Source organism: Muntiacus reevesi, chromosome 2, assembly GCF_963930625.1.
Source record: "Muntiacus reevesi chromosome 2, mMunRee1.1, whole genome shotgun sequence".
In the NCBI taxonomy this organism is placed as follows: Eukaryota; Metazoa; Chordata; class Mammalia; order Artiodactyla; family Cervidae; genus Muntiacus; species Muntiacus reevesi.
In genome coordinates, this window is record NC_089250.1 from 279,505,460 (window position 1) to 279,518,214 (window position 12,755).

Consider the following 12,755-nt stretch of genomic DNA (forward strand, 5'->3'; position numbering starts at 1 on the left):
GCAACCCACTCCAGTAATCTGGCCTAGAAAATCCCATGGATAGGAGGACAGAAGCCTGGAAGACTATAATCCATGAGGTCACACACAAATAAAAACATCAAATTATACACTGTAGATATGTGTAATTGCAGAATATTTTCATTGTATTTTAGACAGTAACCATCGCCGTAAGATCGTGAGACACAAATATGAGAGTCATGAGAATCTCCATAAACCCTCATACCAAAGTCACAGTGATGGACAGGTTTGTGGATACACCTTTAAAAGAGTTCCATTCCCTGTAATTGGCTATGGTCTCCCAACTTTCTATTAATCAGTGTCTCTGTATCAATTCTGATTCCTAACTGGTCCTTGAAGGAGACAGTGACATCTGCCTACCAAATAATAGATGTCAGGGATGCCAGCAGGTCCCAGGGAATCAAATTCTGAAACATTCCCTGGGAACAAGGGATCCAATTCATGCTGCTCCCACATACATCAGAGGTTGTCAAGACCTTGACAATGTGCTCAAGAAGACCTTGGTCACACAAATCATCTCAGCATACAGGACACACAATTAGCCTGCAAAGCCGGGTATTCTTTCCCAGGAGGCCTTGAGCAGCGATGTAAATTAGGCTGAAACTAGAACAAGAGCTGTTCTTTCTTCACCATTCTGCAAATACTACTGAGACTCACAGTTGGCGCTCTCACACAAGCTGTTCATTCTTTCAGGCTGGCAAGTCCAATTCTGTTCTCAACTCAACCCACAGAGTGAACAAAATTCCCAGGAGTAAAGATAACTTAGAAACTAAGGCATGTGTTGCAAAACCAGAACAATATGAGGCAGACAGTTTCCAGGTCAGGTGACTCGGGGGCTGGTCAAACTCATCACAGGGGTCACAAGAGACCAACAGTCTGAAAAACGGACATCTCTGTGGGCAACCAGCAGAACCAAGCTTGCATTCTTCTGACCCATACTGGGTCACACCCATGCTTCCACCAGTAGGGAGCAGGAAGGAATGAGGATCATCAGTAGGGTCAGGCTACTGATGGTGCCCTCTAGGGAAGGCAGGAAGAGCAGAGATCTTGCCCATCAAAGCATCTGGGGTGGCATACACACAGTGTGGGGCCCTGCTGTTCCACAGATGTATGGCTTCTTTCAGACGCTGGCAGTGACACACTTCTGGCAAGCATGTAGAGGCCTTTCACAGTGGCCAAGGCATGTTACAAAGTGCAATACTGCCCCAGAACGCTTCCCACAGAGCTGGCACACAGAAGAATCTCCTCAGGGTGGGAGTTCAAACAAGAGGCTCATCTTCCAGTTTATGGCTACTCACCAAGGCTCCTCTCGGAGCCTCTCTCTGGTGTCACCCACTATGTTGAATAAGACGGAATATTCCCTGCTCTCCTAAGACCTTTCTCCAGCGTGAACCTTCCAATGTCTGATGAGGGAAGCCCTTTGCCTGAAGGCTTTCCCACACTCACTGCATTTATACGGCCTTTCTCCAGTGTGGATTCTAAGGTGCTGGATAAGCACATGTTTGTGGCTAAAGGCTTTTCCACACTCACTGCACACATACGGCTTCTCACCATTGTGAACTCTCTGGTGGGCAATAAGATCGGAGCTTTGGCTGAAAAACTTCCCACATGCAATGCACTCATAAGGCCGTGCCCCAGTATGAACACTCCAGTGTTTAATGAGTCTGTATTTGTGGCCAAAGTATTTCCCACATTCACTGCACTCATAAGGCCTTTCTCCAGTGTGGATACTCTCATGCTGAACAAGTGTGGATTTGTGACTGTAGGCTTTCCCACATTCGCTGCACTTGTAAGGCCGTGCTCCAGTGTGGACTCTCTGGTGTACAATGAGATTAGAGCTATGATTAAAAACTTTCCCACACATGCCACACTCGTAAGGCATCTCTCCAGTGTGGATCCTCTGGTGCTGCGCGAGGATGGGTTTGCGGCTAAAGGTTTTCCCACATTCGCTGCACTTGTAAGGCCTCTCTCCAGTGTGGACTCTCTGGTGCTGAACAAGTGAGTCTTTGCGGCTGAAGGCCTTCCCACATTCGCTGCACTCATAATGCTTTTGTCCACCGTGAAAGACCTCTGCACAGTGGGTGTCACTTTGTGGCTTCCACTTGCTAAGAGGGTAATGGTGCTGAAACACGCTTGAGCCGGTTGGGAAATCCTCACAACCCTCCCCCGTGGCAAAGGGTGTCTCCGACAACTGGACAGGGCAGCTGCTCACAAGAAGGGCCCTGTGCGTGTCCCTTCTGCGGGGCTTCTCTCCACTGTGCTGACAGAGGAGGGTGAAGTTTGCACTGAACCACAGCTGTTTCCCACACGCCACACACAGGTATGGTTTCTGCCCAGCACGTGTTTCCTGATGCTTAGCCATATGCAGAACATCTCTCAAGATCGGGCCACATGTCTCACAGGGGTGGGCCTTCTGGGAAGATGGAATCATCTTAGGAATCATGCCCTGAGACACTCTTTTTACAGAAATGCTCTGCTCAAAATGGATCTCATCCTCCTCCATTCCATGCCAACAACCTGAAAGCAGACAAATGCTGGTAAAGTACACAGTGACACTGGTGGGAAAGGGGCAGTTATTACAAATGCGTGTTTATCAAAACTAAGACTGAGGTCTGCCATCAGGACAAAAGGCCAGGGTGCAAGTTGAGTAAAGGGCTGCTCCACAGTCTTTGGCATCTAAAGGTCACAGGCTGGAAGCGGCTTTGATGGGGAGAGGACACAGATCTGAGGAACAGCCCAGAAAGAGCCAGGGTCCCCAGTGAAATTATCCATAAATGCATTGTAGGAAGGCCTTGGCAGCTGGGGAGACGTGCAGAAGAACAGTGTGCTTGCTAAACAGCTACAAATCAACAGAATAGCTGGTATATAACAATTATTTGATGTGCACCTCTCATGACACACAGAGCATATAAGCCAGTGTTGGAGAGTAGTATGGAGGCGGCAGCGGAGAGGAACAGCTGAGATGTGGGCAGAGGTGAGGAACTGCCAAAGGTCACAGCAGAAACAGTGTGTGCAAACAGGGCAGTACAGACAGGAATGAAGTGTGGGCAGTGGCACTGAGAGGCTGGAGAGTGGCCAGAACCCAGCCTGACATCACACCTTCCCCAGCTCCCACTCACCAGGGGCACCTGCACTCTGAGCCCCTCTGGTCAGGGCTGGAGACGTGTCGGCCCGGTCAGAGACCCAGGGCTCCCTGCCCAGCTCCTGTGGGGAAACCCCATGGGACACGGAAGATGTGTATCCTAAGGAAAAGACAGGACAGGTAAATGGCCAGCACAGGTGTGGGTGACCCACCCCTCAGAGAAGAAACCTAAATATCATGAAAATAACTCTGAAGTACTGTACTGCAGGAATAACCTAGTGGTCCCAACAAGGAGTGATTGTACTGGGTCCTTGGGATTCCTGATACAGGTAGGCTATGAGAAATGTCAGCTAGAGGAAGGGGCACAACCTGGGGCCCAAGAGTGCCATGGATCTGGACAGAGGCACCCAGTCAGGAGAGGACAAATCGGACATGATCCAGCAGGTAACAACTGGACACGTCATGCCTGCACTCCTCCATGCAAGCCTTCAGGGCAGCAGGCAGTGGGACTGCTCAGAAACCAGAGGTGCTGGAGCCCACAGTTCACACCTGGCACCCCCGGCATCTACGCCAGGGTGGGTGCTGGTGCTGCCTATGGTTCTGATCCAGGAAACAGGGAAGGGGGAGAGCCCAGTCCAGGCACTGCAGGGGACAAGAGGGCCTTACCCAGTGAGGCCATCAGTGCAAAGTTCTCCAGCATCACTTCGCGGTACAGGAGCCTCTGAGCCTCACCAAGGAGCCCCCACTCCTCCTGGGAGAAGGACACGAACACATCCTCAAAGGTCACATTTCCCTGCCACAATGGAGAGAGCAGTCTGTGAGCAGTCTCCTTCCCAAGGATCCCACCTGCCCCGCAGAACTCCCCTGACCATTCCTACCCACCCAGCTCAACTCCGAGGAGACGCCAGCACCAGGTGCCGTGTATGTCTGCTCTCTCCTCAGGGCCCCGTTGACCACTGTGTCCACCCACAGCAACAACAGGCAGTTGGGGCAGAAAGGCCTGTCTAAACTCTGGGGCTGGCATGGGGCACAGCACTCCCACCCACCTCCTTCCAGCCACTTCTTTGAAAGCTGCTAAAATCATGGTTACCAGACAACCGAAGTTAGGCTCATCTTTCTTCCTTAAGTCCCCCAAACCAGGGCCCAAGGGCCATCAATTCACACTCCTTTTCCACATGCACATTGCTCTTCTGGATCACTCTCTCACAGCTCTGGCCCCTTACCCAGTTGTTGGCCTCCACCATCACCTTCCTAGCTCACTAACTGCCCCACAGAGAGCAGAGCCTTCTGGGTAATGTAGTTCACATGCCACCAAACCTTGAGGAGATCGACGGGTAATATAGGTGTGGAGCTGGCGCGCAGCCATTTGCAGGCACCGGGTACTGAGTATCCGTTACCAGGCAACCATTCCCGGGAGACAGCAGGAGGGCGCTGCGGCCTGGCGCAGAGACCAGCACCTGCCCCATGACTCCAGGGTGCGGCAAACTGCGCCCTCCTGACTGTCCTAGTAAGTATGCCAAACGGACATTCTTGGGGTGGGACGTGCTCTCTGCTCTGTTTCACTGCCTGCCTGAGTCCATCCCCATGGAAACAAAACAAGATGTTCCTAATCAACAGCAGAGCCATAACTTTACTCCCCCTTTACAGTGTGCTGATCAAACTCCCCAGTGCAGCTCTTCTCTAATGATCTCATGTGACTTCTGCCAATAAAAGTGTGGGCTGAAAGGAGACATTTTGTCTTCCTGTCATGGAGAGCAGGAGGGTCCCGACTCCCCACTTGCCAAATTATATGTGTCTGTTTTTTCCTTACATGCTTGCCATATCAGGTCTTTCTCACCAGCTGTGCTGGACGCAGCAGGAGGGTACTGTTCTGTTGCTGTAGTTTCTCCCTTGTCAACCTATGTACATGCCATCTTCTACTTTTTGGATGTCTCTCTCCTGAACCCCTCCATATAACTTCAGCCCTGTGTCCAGCAGCTCACTGGACACTCCAAGGGTTCTCTGGCACATCTCAGACTCTCCACGTGGCCACAAAAAAACTACTGATACCCCTAAGCAGAGTTACTTCTACCACTAACTTGCCCACCTCAGCTGATGGCTCTTCTACCCGTCTGACTGATACGGCCTAACACCTTGGGGCTGTCTCTTTCCTACACAGAAAATCTGACCCAAATGCTTCCATCTACACAGCGACCCCTCTGCCCCATCCATTATTACAACTTGCCTGGAATACAGAAGCAGCCTTCTCCCCAGTCTTTCTCCTCCCCTCTATCCTAATGTCCTCAACCCTCACCACACGGCCTGTTCTCCACTTGAAATTCAGAATTGTCGTTGTTGCTGTATAGTCACTAACGTGTGCCCAACTCTTTCCGACCGCATGAATTGTAGCCTGCCAGGCTCCTCTGTCCATGGGATTTCCCAAGCAAGAACACTGGAGTGGATTGCCATTTCCTTCTCCAAGGGATCTTCCAAACCCAGAGATCAAACCTGGAATCTACAGGGAAGCTGTGAAAATGGAGATCAGATCAGATCACCTCCCTCCTCTGCTCCACATCTGCCATGGCTACAGGACCCTCAGAACAGAGGCCTAGCTGCTCAGTTGGCCATTTCAGGCCTCACTCCTGCTACCAGACTTGGTAAAGATCTGTATTTAAAAAAAAATTCCCAATTCAATCTCACCATCAGGTATGCTGGTTCCTGTGCCTAGAAAAACTGAAACACCTTATTCCAATGGTCACCAGGAGTCAGAGCCCTGCCATATAACTCCTGGACTGGACTGAAAAAACTCTGAGCTTGGTGTTTCTCAGGGGTCTTCAGACTCAAGAGCTGGGAGAGTACAAGGTAAAGTGTTCTATGACATCACAATCCTGGAACCCTGATGGGTGAGGGTGAAGGTGGAATCGATAAGAGACGGGACATCCTGTCTCACCTGTATAAACCCCATAATTACTTCCGAGGTCGGAGAACCTGTAGGTACAGGGAGACTGTGAGAGAGAAGCAACCACGAAAGAGCCCCACGAGAGCCTCAGGCCTCTCTCCTGTTGCTGCTCTGCCACAAGGACCTGAGGCTGACAGTCCACCCTGTGTGCAGTCCACCCTGTGTGACAGGACACCCTGTGTGTCCTCAGGGCCATCTAACAACCGCGCGGCCTTGGACTACCCCTCCACATTGCTGGGCTCCACTGTCCCCACTCTCAGGTCAAGTCTGTTCACACCTGGACAGTCTACATTTTAGATCATCTTTGGTGGTCTGTTTAGAACCTTCCGTGCTCCCATCACCTTCAGAATGAAGGCACAGCTGCTCCGACCCTCTGATCTTTTCAGACACCAAAGACTCAGACTCCAGGTTTCCCAAATGCTCTGCACATTCCGGCCCCACCTTCTGTAACGTCCTGTCATCCCATCACGCGGGCTGTCAGAAATGTCCGCCCAAGAGCGCCCCCACAGTCGGGACACAGGGCCCAGAGCTGGGGCTCTGAGGCTTCCTTCTTTCGAGGCTTCAGGATTCAGAGACGGAGGTCGAGGGAGGACCCGGGGGCGCAGCACCCACCTGCGCCGGGTCCGTCAGCACGGCGGCCGCCATCGGCACCCGAGGACTGGGGAAGACGAGCAGCTACAGAGCGACAGGTGCTAGGTGCCGGGCTCCGGCGGCCGGGCCACCCGAGCACTGCCGCTACCAAGCCTCAAGTCCGCCGCTCTTCAGAGCAACAACGCCGCTCACGTTTTCCGCCTCGCGTCACCTCCTGTGTGACGTAGCCTTCTGGAGCCGGAGCTGGCGGACTAATCCGAAAGCAAACAATATGTCCGCCCAAAACGAGAACAGGAAGTCCCGCCCAGGCATCGTCCCTGTGAACGGAAACTCCTCTTTCTTGGGGCTTCATTGGCCCAGAGCTGCCGAGACTCCTGGGTAATGTAGTTCCCACAGCACCAACGATGAAGTGGGGCATCGGCGCCACCTCCAGGTCACAAGTGGAGCTACCTAGCTAACACCGCGTGGAAAAGGTTTCTTTCAGTTTGAGGATTAGGCAAAGCGTTGCATCCTCTTAAAGGAGGCACGCCTATATTTCCAGGGAGTGTATTCTATAACGCAACACAGAAACGTTCAGTACTCATGTATGGATGTGAGAATTGAACTATAAACAAAGCTGAGCGCCGAAGAATTGATGCTTTTGAACTGTGGTGTTGGAGAAGACTCTTGAGAGACCCTTGGACTGCAAGGAGATCCAGCCAGTTCAGTTGTCGCTCAGTGCCCGACTCTTCACAGCCCCATGGACTGCAGCATGCCAGGCCTCCCTGTCCATCACCAACTCCCGGAGTTTACCCAAATTCATGTCATTGAGTCGGTGATGCCATCCAACCATATCATCCTCTGTCATCCCCTTCTCCTCCTGCCCTCAATCACTCCCAGCATCAGGGTCTTCTCCAATGAGCTCTCAGCTTTTCACCCGAGCTCTTCACCTCAAGTGGCCAAAGCACCGGAGTTTCAGCTTCAACATCAGTCCTTCCAATGAACACCCAGAACTGATCTCCTTTAGGATGGACTGGTTGGATCTCCTTGCAGTCCAAGGGACTCTCAAGAGTCTCCTCCAACACCACAGTTCAAAAGGATCAATTCTTTGGCGCTCAGCTTTCTTTTTAGTCCAACTCTCACATCCATACACGACTACTGGAAAAATCATAGCCTTGTCTAGACGGACCTTCGTTGGCAAAGTAATATCTCTGCTTTTTAATATGCTGTCTAGGTTTGTCATAACTTCCCTTCCAAGGAGCAAGCGTCTTTTAATTTCATGACTGCAGTCACTATCTGCAATGATTTTGGAGTACAGGAAATTAGTCCTGAATATTCATTGGAAGGACTGATGTTCAACCTGAAACTCCAATCCTTTGGCCACCTGATGTGAAGAACTGACTCACTGGAAAAGACCCTAATGCTGGGAAAGATTGAAGGCGGGAGGAGAATGGGATGACAGAGGATGAGATGGTTGGATGGCACCACCGACTCAATGGACATGGGTTTGAGCAAGCTCTGGGAATTGGTGATGGACAGGAAAGCCTGGCATGGTGCAGTCCATGGGGTCGCAAAAAAAGTCAGACACGACTGAGCAACATGGAGAATGCTCATCAGAAAAATCAAATGAACACACCAGATGCTAACACAAATCAGACCTCTATAGTGGGAAGCTAATATATAGTATGTTGTTATCAAATGTACACCCGGATTGTGAAGCGCTACGATTGCTTCTGTGGGCCTCAGGATTTAGTCAGAAACAAGAGCAACAGAGACTCCAGACATGGCCACCATGACATGAAAGTGCAGTAGGGATTTGGGGTGCTACCGAACAGGTGGACAACTCTGGTGTCTCTGGTTACTCTAGAAACTATTTGTCCTGCCATTACAATTAGTTTTTGTGTCTAACCCAGGAATTAACACTTTTTTTATAAGATATGTTATGGGGCCCAAGCTTACTCTGCTCACTGTATTACAGGCCAATAAACTGGAAGACAATGAAGACATTGTTGGAACAAGGAATGATGACTTTATTCAGAAAGCTAGCAGACCTAGAAGATGGCAGGCTGGCATCTCAAAAAAACCATCTTCCCTCAGTCTGGATGCAGGTTACTTTTATACAGAAGAGGTGGAGGGTTCACTGCACCCCTGAAACCAATGGCTTAGTGGGACTGCTTTAGCTAGGGTCTGCCCTACCCCTATTACAGAAATATTTCTCACTCTGTATACACAGATGTATTCAATTCATTTTAGGTATCAAAAATATCAGAAGAGAAAAGTGACCAGAGAAATTTTCATTTACTAAGGTATGGGATGGACAGGGAAGCCTGGCATGCTGCAGTCCAAGGAGTCGCAAAGGGACACAACTGAGCAACTGAACTGAAGTGACTGAAGTTATGGGAAAGTCATTCTGGCTTATACAATAATTTAACTTGAACTTTAGGCTAATCAAAACAGCCTGTTTGTGGCTTATCAAATATGCACTGCATATCTGCATTAGTTATTAAAGAAAAGAATACACTGACCAGAAGTAAAGACTGTCCATTTTTGAGATAAAGATAAAAACATCTCCCCTTCGTGGGATGCCAGAGCTGGTACTCCTTTGTTGATAAAACTACTTTGCCAGGTGCCAAGGCCATATTGAGTTGTGTATGTACTGATGTGTTTTTTTATTTGCTTTTGTTTTTTGGGATCCTTGACTATATCATCACCTACATTCAGAACTCAGTCTTTGCTTCATCACCAGGTTTTTTATATTGGGCATAGCACTGGCAAAGGACACTTGGTAACATATAATTGGTTCACTCTAAGGAAACCACTTTCTTATGGTCCTCAAGATCCTCTTTAAGTCCTTCAAGAGAATGAAATACTGGAGCACCAGCTGCCCAGGGACATTGAAATACAAGCCCATCTACAATAAGGATGGTCTTTAGAGAGTCTGGCAGAGTTTCTCACTATGATTTCTCCTCCACCACAATATCTGCAGCGCTGTTACTCAATGCAAGTCTGTGTGGCCCACCAACAGTGAGGCCAAATTATACCAAAATGTAGGGTTTTGGAGCAGTGAAAGGTTCACTGCAGAGACAGGTAAGGAAATGGATGTCTCATGCCCAAAACCCTGAACTCCCTAAAAGTTTTAAGAAAAACTGGAAAGTCAGGGAGGGTGGTTAGTTGTATTGGGTAGAATGTTAGACATGAGTGTTGAGGGGAGGCCTGCCTGAAAGGGATGCAAGCTGATCTCTAAACTCCATTCCAGACATACCCAGAACTCACATATATGCTACAAAATAACTGCAGAGACTTTTCAACTACTACTCATGTGCCCTAGGCACTCTGCGGATACAAAATGACCACAGGAGCTTCTCCAAGTAACCTTGGGCAGTTAGGCAGTTAGGAGCTGATAAAGGGTTTATGACTAGTCTACACCTAATTATCATAGGTGGAATTATGGGGAGATATAAACAACAAAGCCTGCTGTTATGTAAATTACAATTGCTAATCAGCCTTGAGCGCATGCCCATTTGTATTCCCTTTCATAGATTCGTGGTGGGTACAAGCCCTACTTTGTACAGGACATAACCAAAAGGAGGAGTTGTTGTTGCTCAACCTTTGCTCCAAGGAGCAAGTGTCATTTTAATTTCATGGCTGCAGTCACCAACTGCAGTGATTTTGGAGCCTCCCAAAAATAAAGTCTGTCACTGTTTCCATTATTCAGTTCAGTTCAGTTGTTCAGTCATGTCTGACTCTGTGACCCCAGGCGCAGCTTGCCAGGCCTCCCTGTCCATCTCCAACTCCCGGAGTTTACCCAAACTCATGTTCATTGAGTCAATGATGCCATCCAGCCATCTCATCCTCTGTCGTCCCCTTCTCCTCCTGACTTCAACCTTTCCCAGCATCAGGGTCTTTTCAAATGAGTCAGCTCTTTGCATCAGGTGGCCAAAGTATTGGAGTTTCAACTTCAACATCAGTCCTTCCATTGTTACCTCATCTATTTGCTGTGAATTGATGGGACCAGAGGCCATGATCTTAGTTTTTTGAATGTTGAATTTCAAGCCAGCTTTTTCACTCTCTTCTTTCACTTTCATCAAGAGGCTCTTCAGTTCCCCCTTTGCTTTCTGCCATAGAGTGGTGTCATTTACATATCTGAGGTTATTGATATTTCTCCTGTCAAACTTGATTCCAGTTTGTGCTTCATCCAGCCTGGCATTTCACATCATGTACTCTGTATATAAATTAAATGGGGGGGGGGGGGGCGGGGGGGGGCGGAGACAATATACAGCCTTGATGTACTCCTTTCTCAATCTGGAACCAGTCTGATGTTCCATGTCTGGTTCTAACTGTTGCTTCTTCACCTTCATACAGGTTTCTCAGGAGGCAGGTAAGATGGTCTGGTATTCCCATCTTTTAAGAATTTTCCACAGTTTGTTGTGTTCCACATGGTCAAAGGCTTTAGCATAGTGAAGCAGAAGTACATGTTTTTTCTGGAATACTCTTGCTTTTTCTATGATCCAACAGATGTTGGTAATTTGATCTCTGGTTCCTCTGCCTTTACTAAATCCAGCTTGAACATCTAGGAGTTCTCACTTCACATAGTGTTGAAGTCTGTGTCTGAAGACTGAAGTTCCAGTCCTGTGGCCACTGCAGAGTTTTCCAAATTTGCTGGCATATTGAGTGCAGCACTTTTGAAAGGTTGTTGCTGAACGATAAGACGCAGGATTCTTGGCCTCCGGAGGAGACGAATTCAATCCGGGGCCAGAGACGAGGCTGGATCGCTCAGAGCTTTTGTGTAATAAAGTTTTATTAAAGTATAAAGGAGATAGAGAAAGCTTCTGACATAGGCATCAGAAGGGGGCAAAAGAGTACCCCCTCCTAGTCTTCAGCTGTATGTTATATAGTCACTCACAGTCTGTTAATGAAAAGAAAGGAATGTCATAAAATTTAGAATGGCACCAGATAATTCATCCCTGGCCATAAAACGATTGACTTGAATCTTGTAGAAGGGCAGAATACCAACAAATAGTTCCGTTTACATAGATTAGGGGAATAATACCTGAGTAAGTAAGTTAGGCCATTTGGCGGAACCAACTTGAAGATAGAGTCTGGGGTACATTAACATAGCTTAAGACAACATTTCCATAAGAAAAAGAAATGTATTGGTTAACTCAAGGTTTGAGAGTAGTTAGCTTTAGGTGAAACCAGATGTCATGGCAACACAGCATTTTAAGAGAAACCTCCTTTTAAATTTGTATAGAGAAGGAAAAACATATTGCTGGTTTGTTTCTTCCTGCTGCTTAAGAGAGATGAAAATGCCTGGCACTTGCAGCCTCCTTCCTCCATTTGGAGACCCCTGGCCTTCCTGCCTGTTACCCTCTCACTTTCACAGCCCCATCTTTTAGGATTTGAAATAGTTCAACTCTGAAAAGACCTTGATGCTGGGAAAGATTGAAGGTGGGAGGAGAAGGGGATGACAGAGGATGAGATGGCTGGATGGCATCACTGACTCAAAGGATGTGAGTTTAAGTAAACTCTGGGAGTTGGTGATGGACAGGAAAGCCTGGCATGCTGCGGTCCTTGGGGTTGCAAAAATCGGACATGACTGAGTGACTGAACTGAACTGGACTGGAATTCCTTTACCTCCACCAGTTTTGTCCGTAGTGATGCTTCCCAAAGCCCACTTGACTTCGCACTCCAGGATGTCTGGCTCTAGGTGAGTGATCACACCATCGTGGTTATCTGGGTCATTAAGACCTTTTCTTTTGGTATAGTTCTTCTGTGTATTCTTGCCACCTCTCCTTAATATCTTCTGCTTCTGTTAGGTCCATACTGTTTATGTTCTTTGTTGTGCCCTTCTTTGCATGAAATGTTCCCTTGGTATCTCGAATTCTCTTGAAGAGATCTCTAGTCTTCCCATTCTGTTGTTTGCCTCTATTTCTTTGCATTATTCACTTAGGAAGTCTTTCTTATCTCTCCTTGATATTCTTTAGAATTCTGCATTCAAAAGGGTATATCTTTCCTTTTCTCCTTTGCCTTCAGCTTACCTTCTTTTCTCAGCTATTTGTAAGTCCGCCTCAGGCAATCATTTTGCCTTTTTGCATTTCTTTTTCTTGGGGATGGTTTTGATCACTACGTCCTGTACAGTGTTACAAA

At 48.2% G+C, this 12,755-nt stretch overlaps 1 protein-coding gene across 2 annotated transcripts; it reads right to left on the minus strand.

The window, feature by feature from the left end:
- Positions 1-125: 125 nt before the first annotated feature.
- ZNF772 (zinc finger protein 772) lies at positions 126-6,889 on the minus strand. 2 transcript variants are annotated; one of them, XM_065926913.1, is made up of 4 exons: positions 6,651-6,889; positions 3,767-3,893; positions 3,138-3,260; positions 126-2,535 (listed from the first exon to the last, which is right to left on the minus strand). In XM_065926913.1, exons 1-4 carry the CDS (start codon positions 6,681-6,683, stop codon positions 1,388-1,390), a joined length of 1,431 nt encoding a protein of 476 aa, XP_065782985.1. In that variant the 5' UTR covers positions 6,684-6,889; the 3' UTR covers positions 126-1,387. The 2 variants fall into 2 exon arrangements, with proteins under 2 accessions (XP_065782985.1, XP_065782986.1); XM_065926914.1 differs by lacking the exon at positions 3,138-3,260.
- Between the last annotated feature and the right edge of the window lie 5,866 nt (positions 6,890-12,755).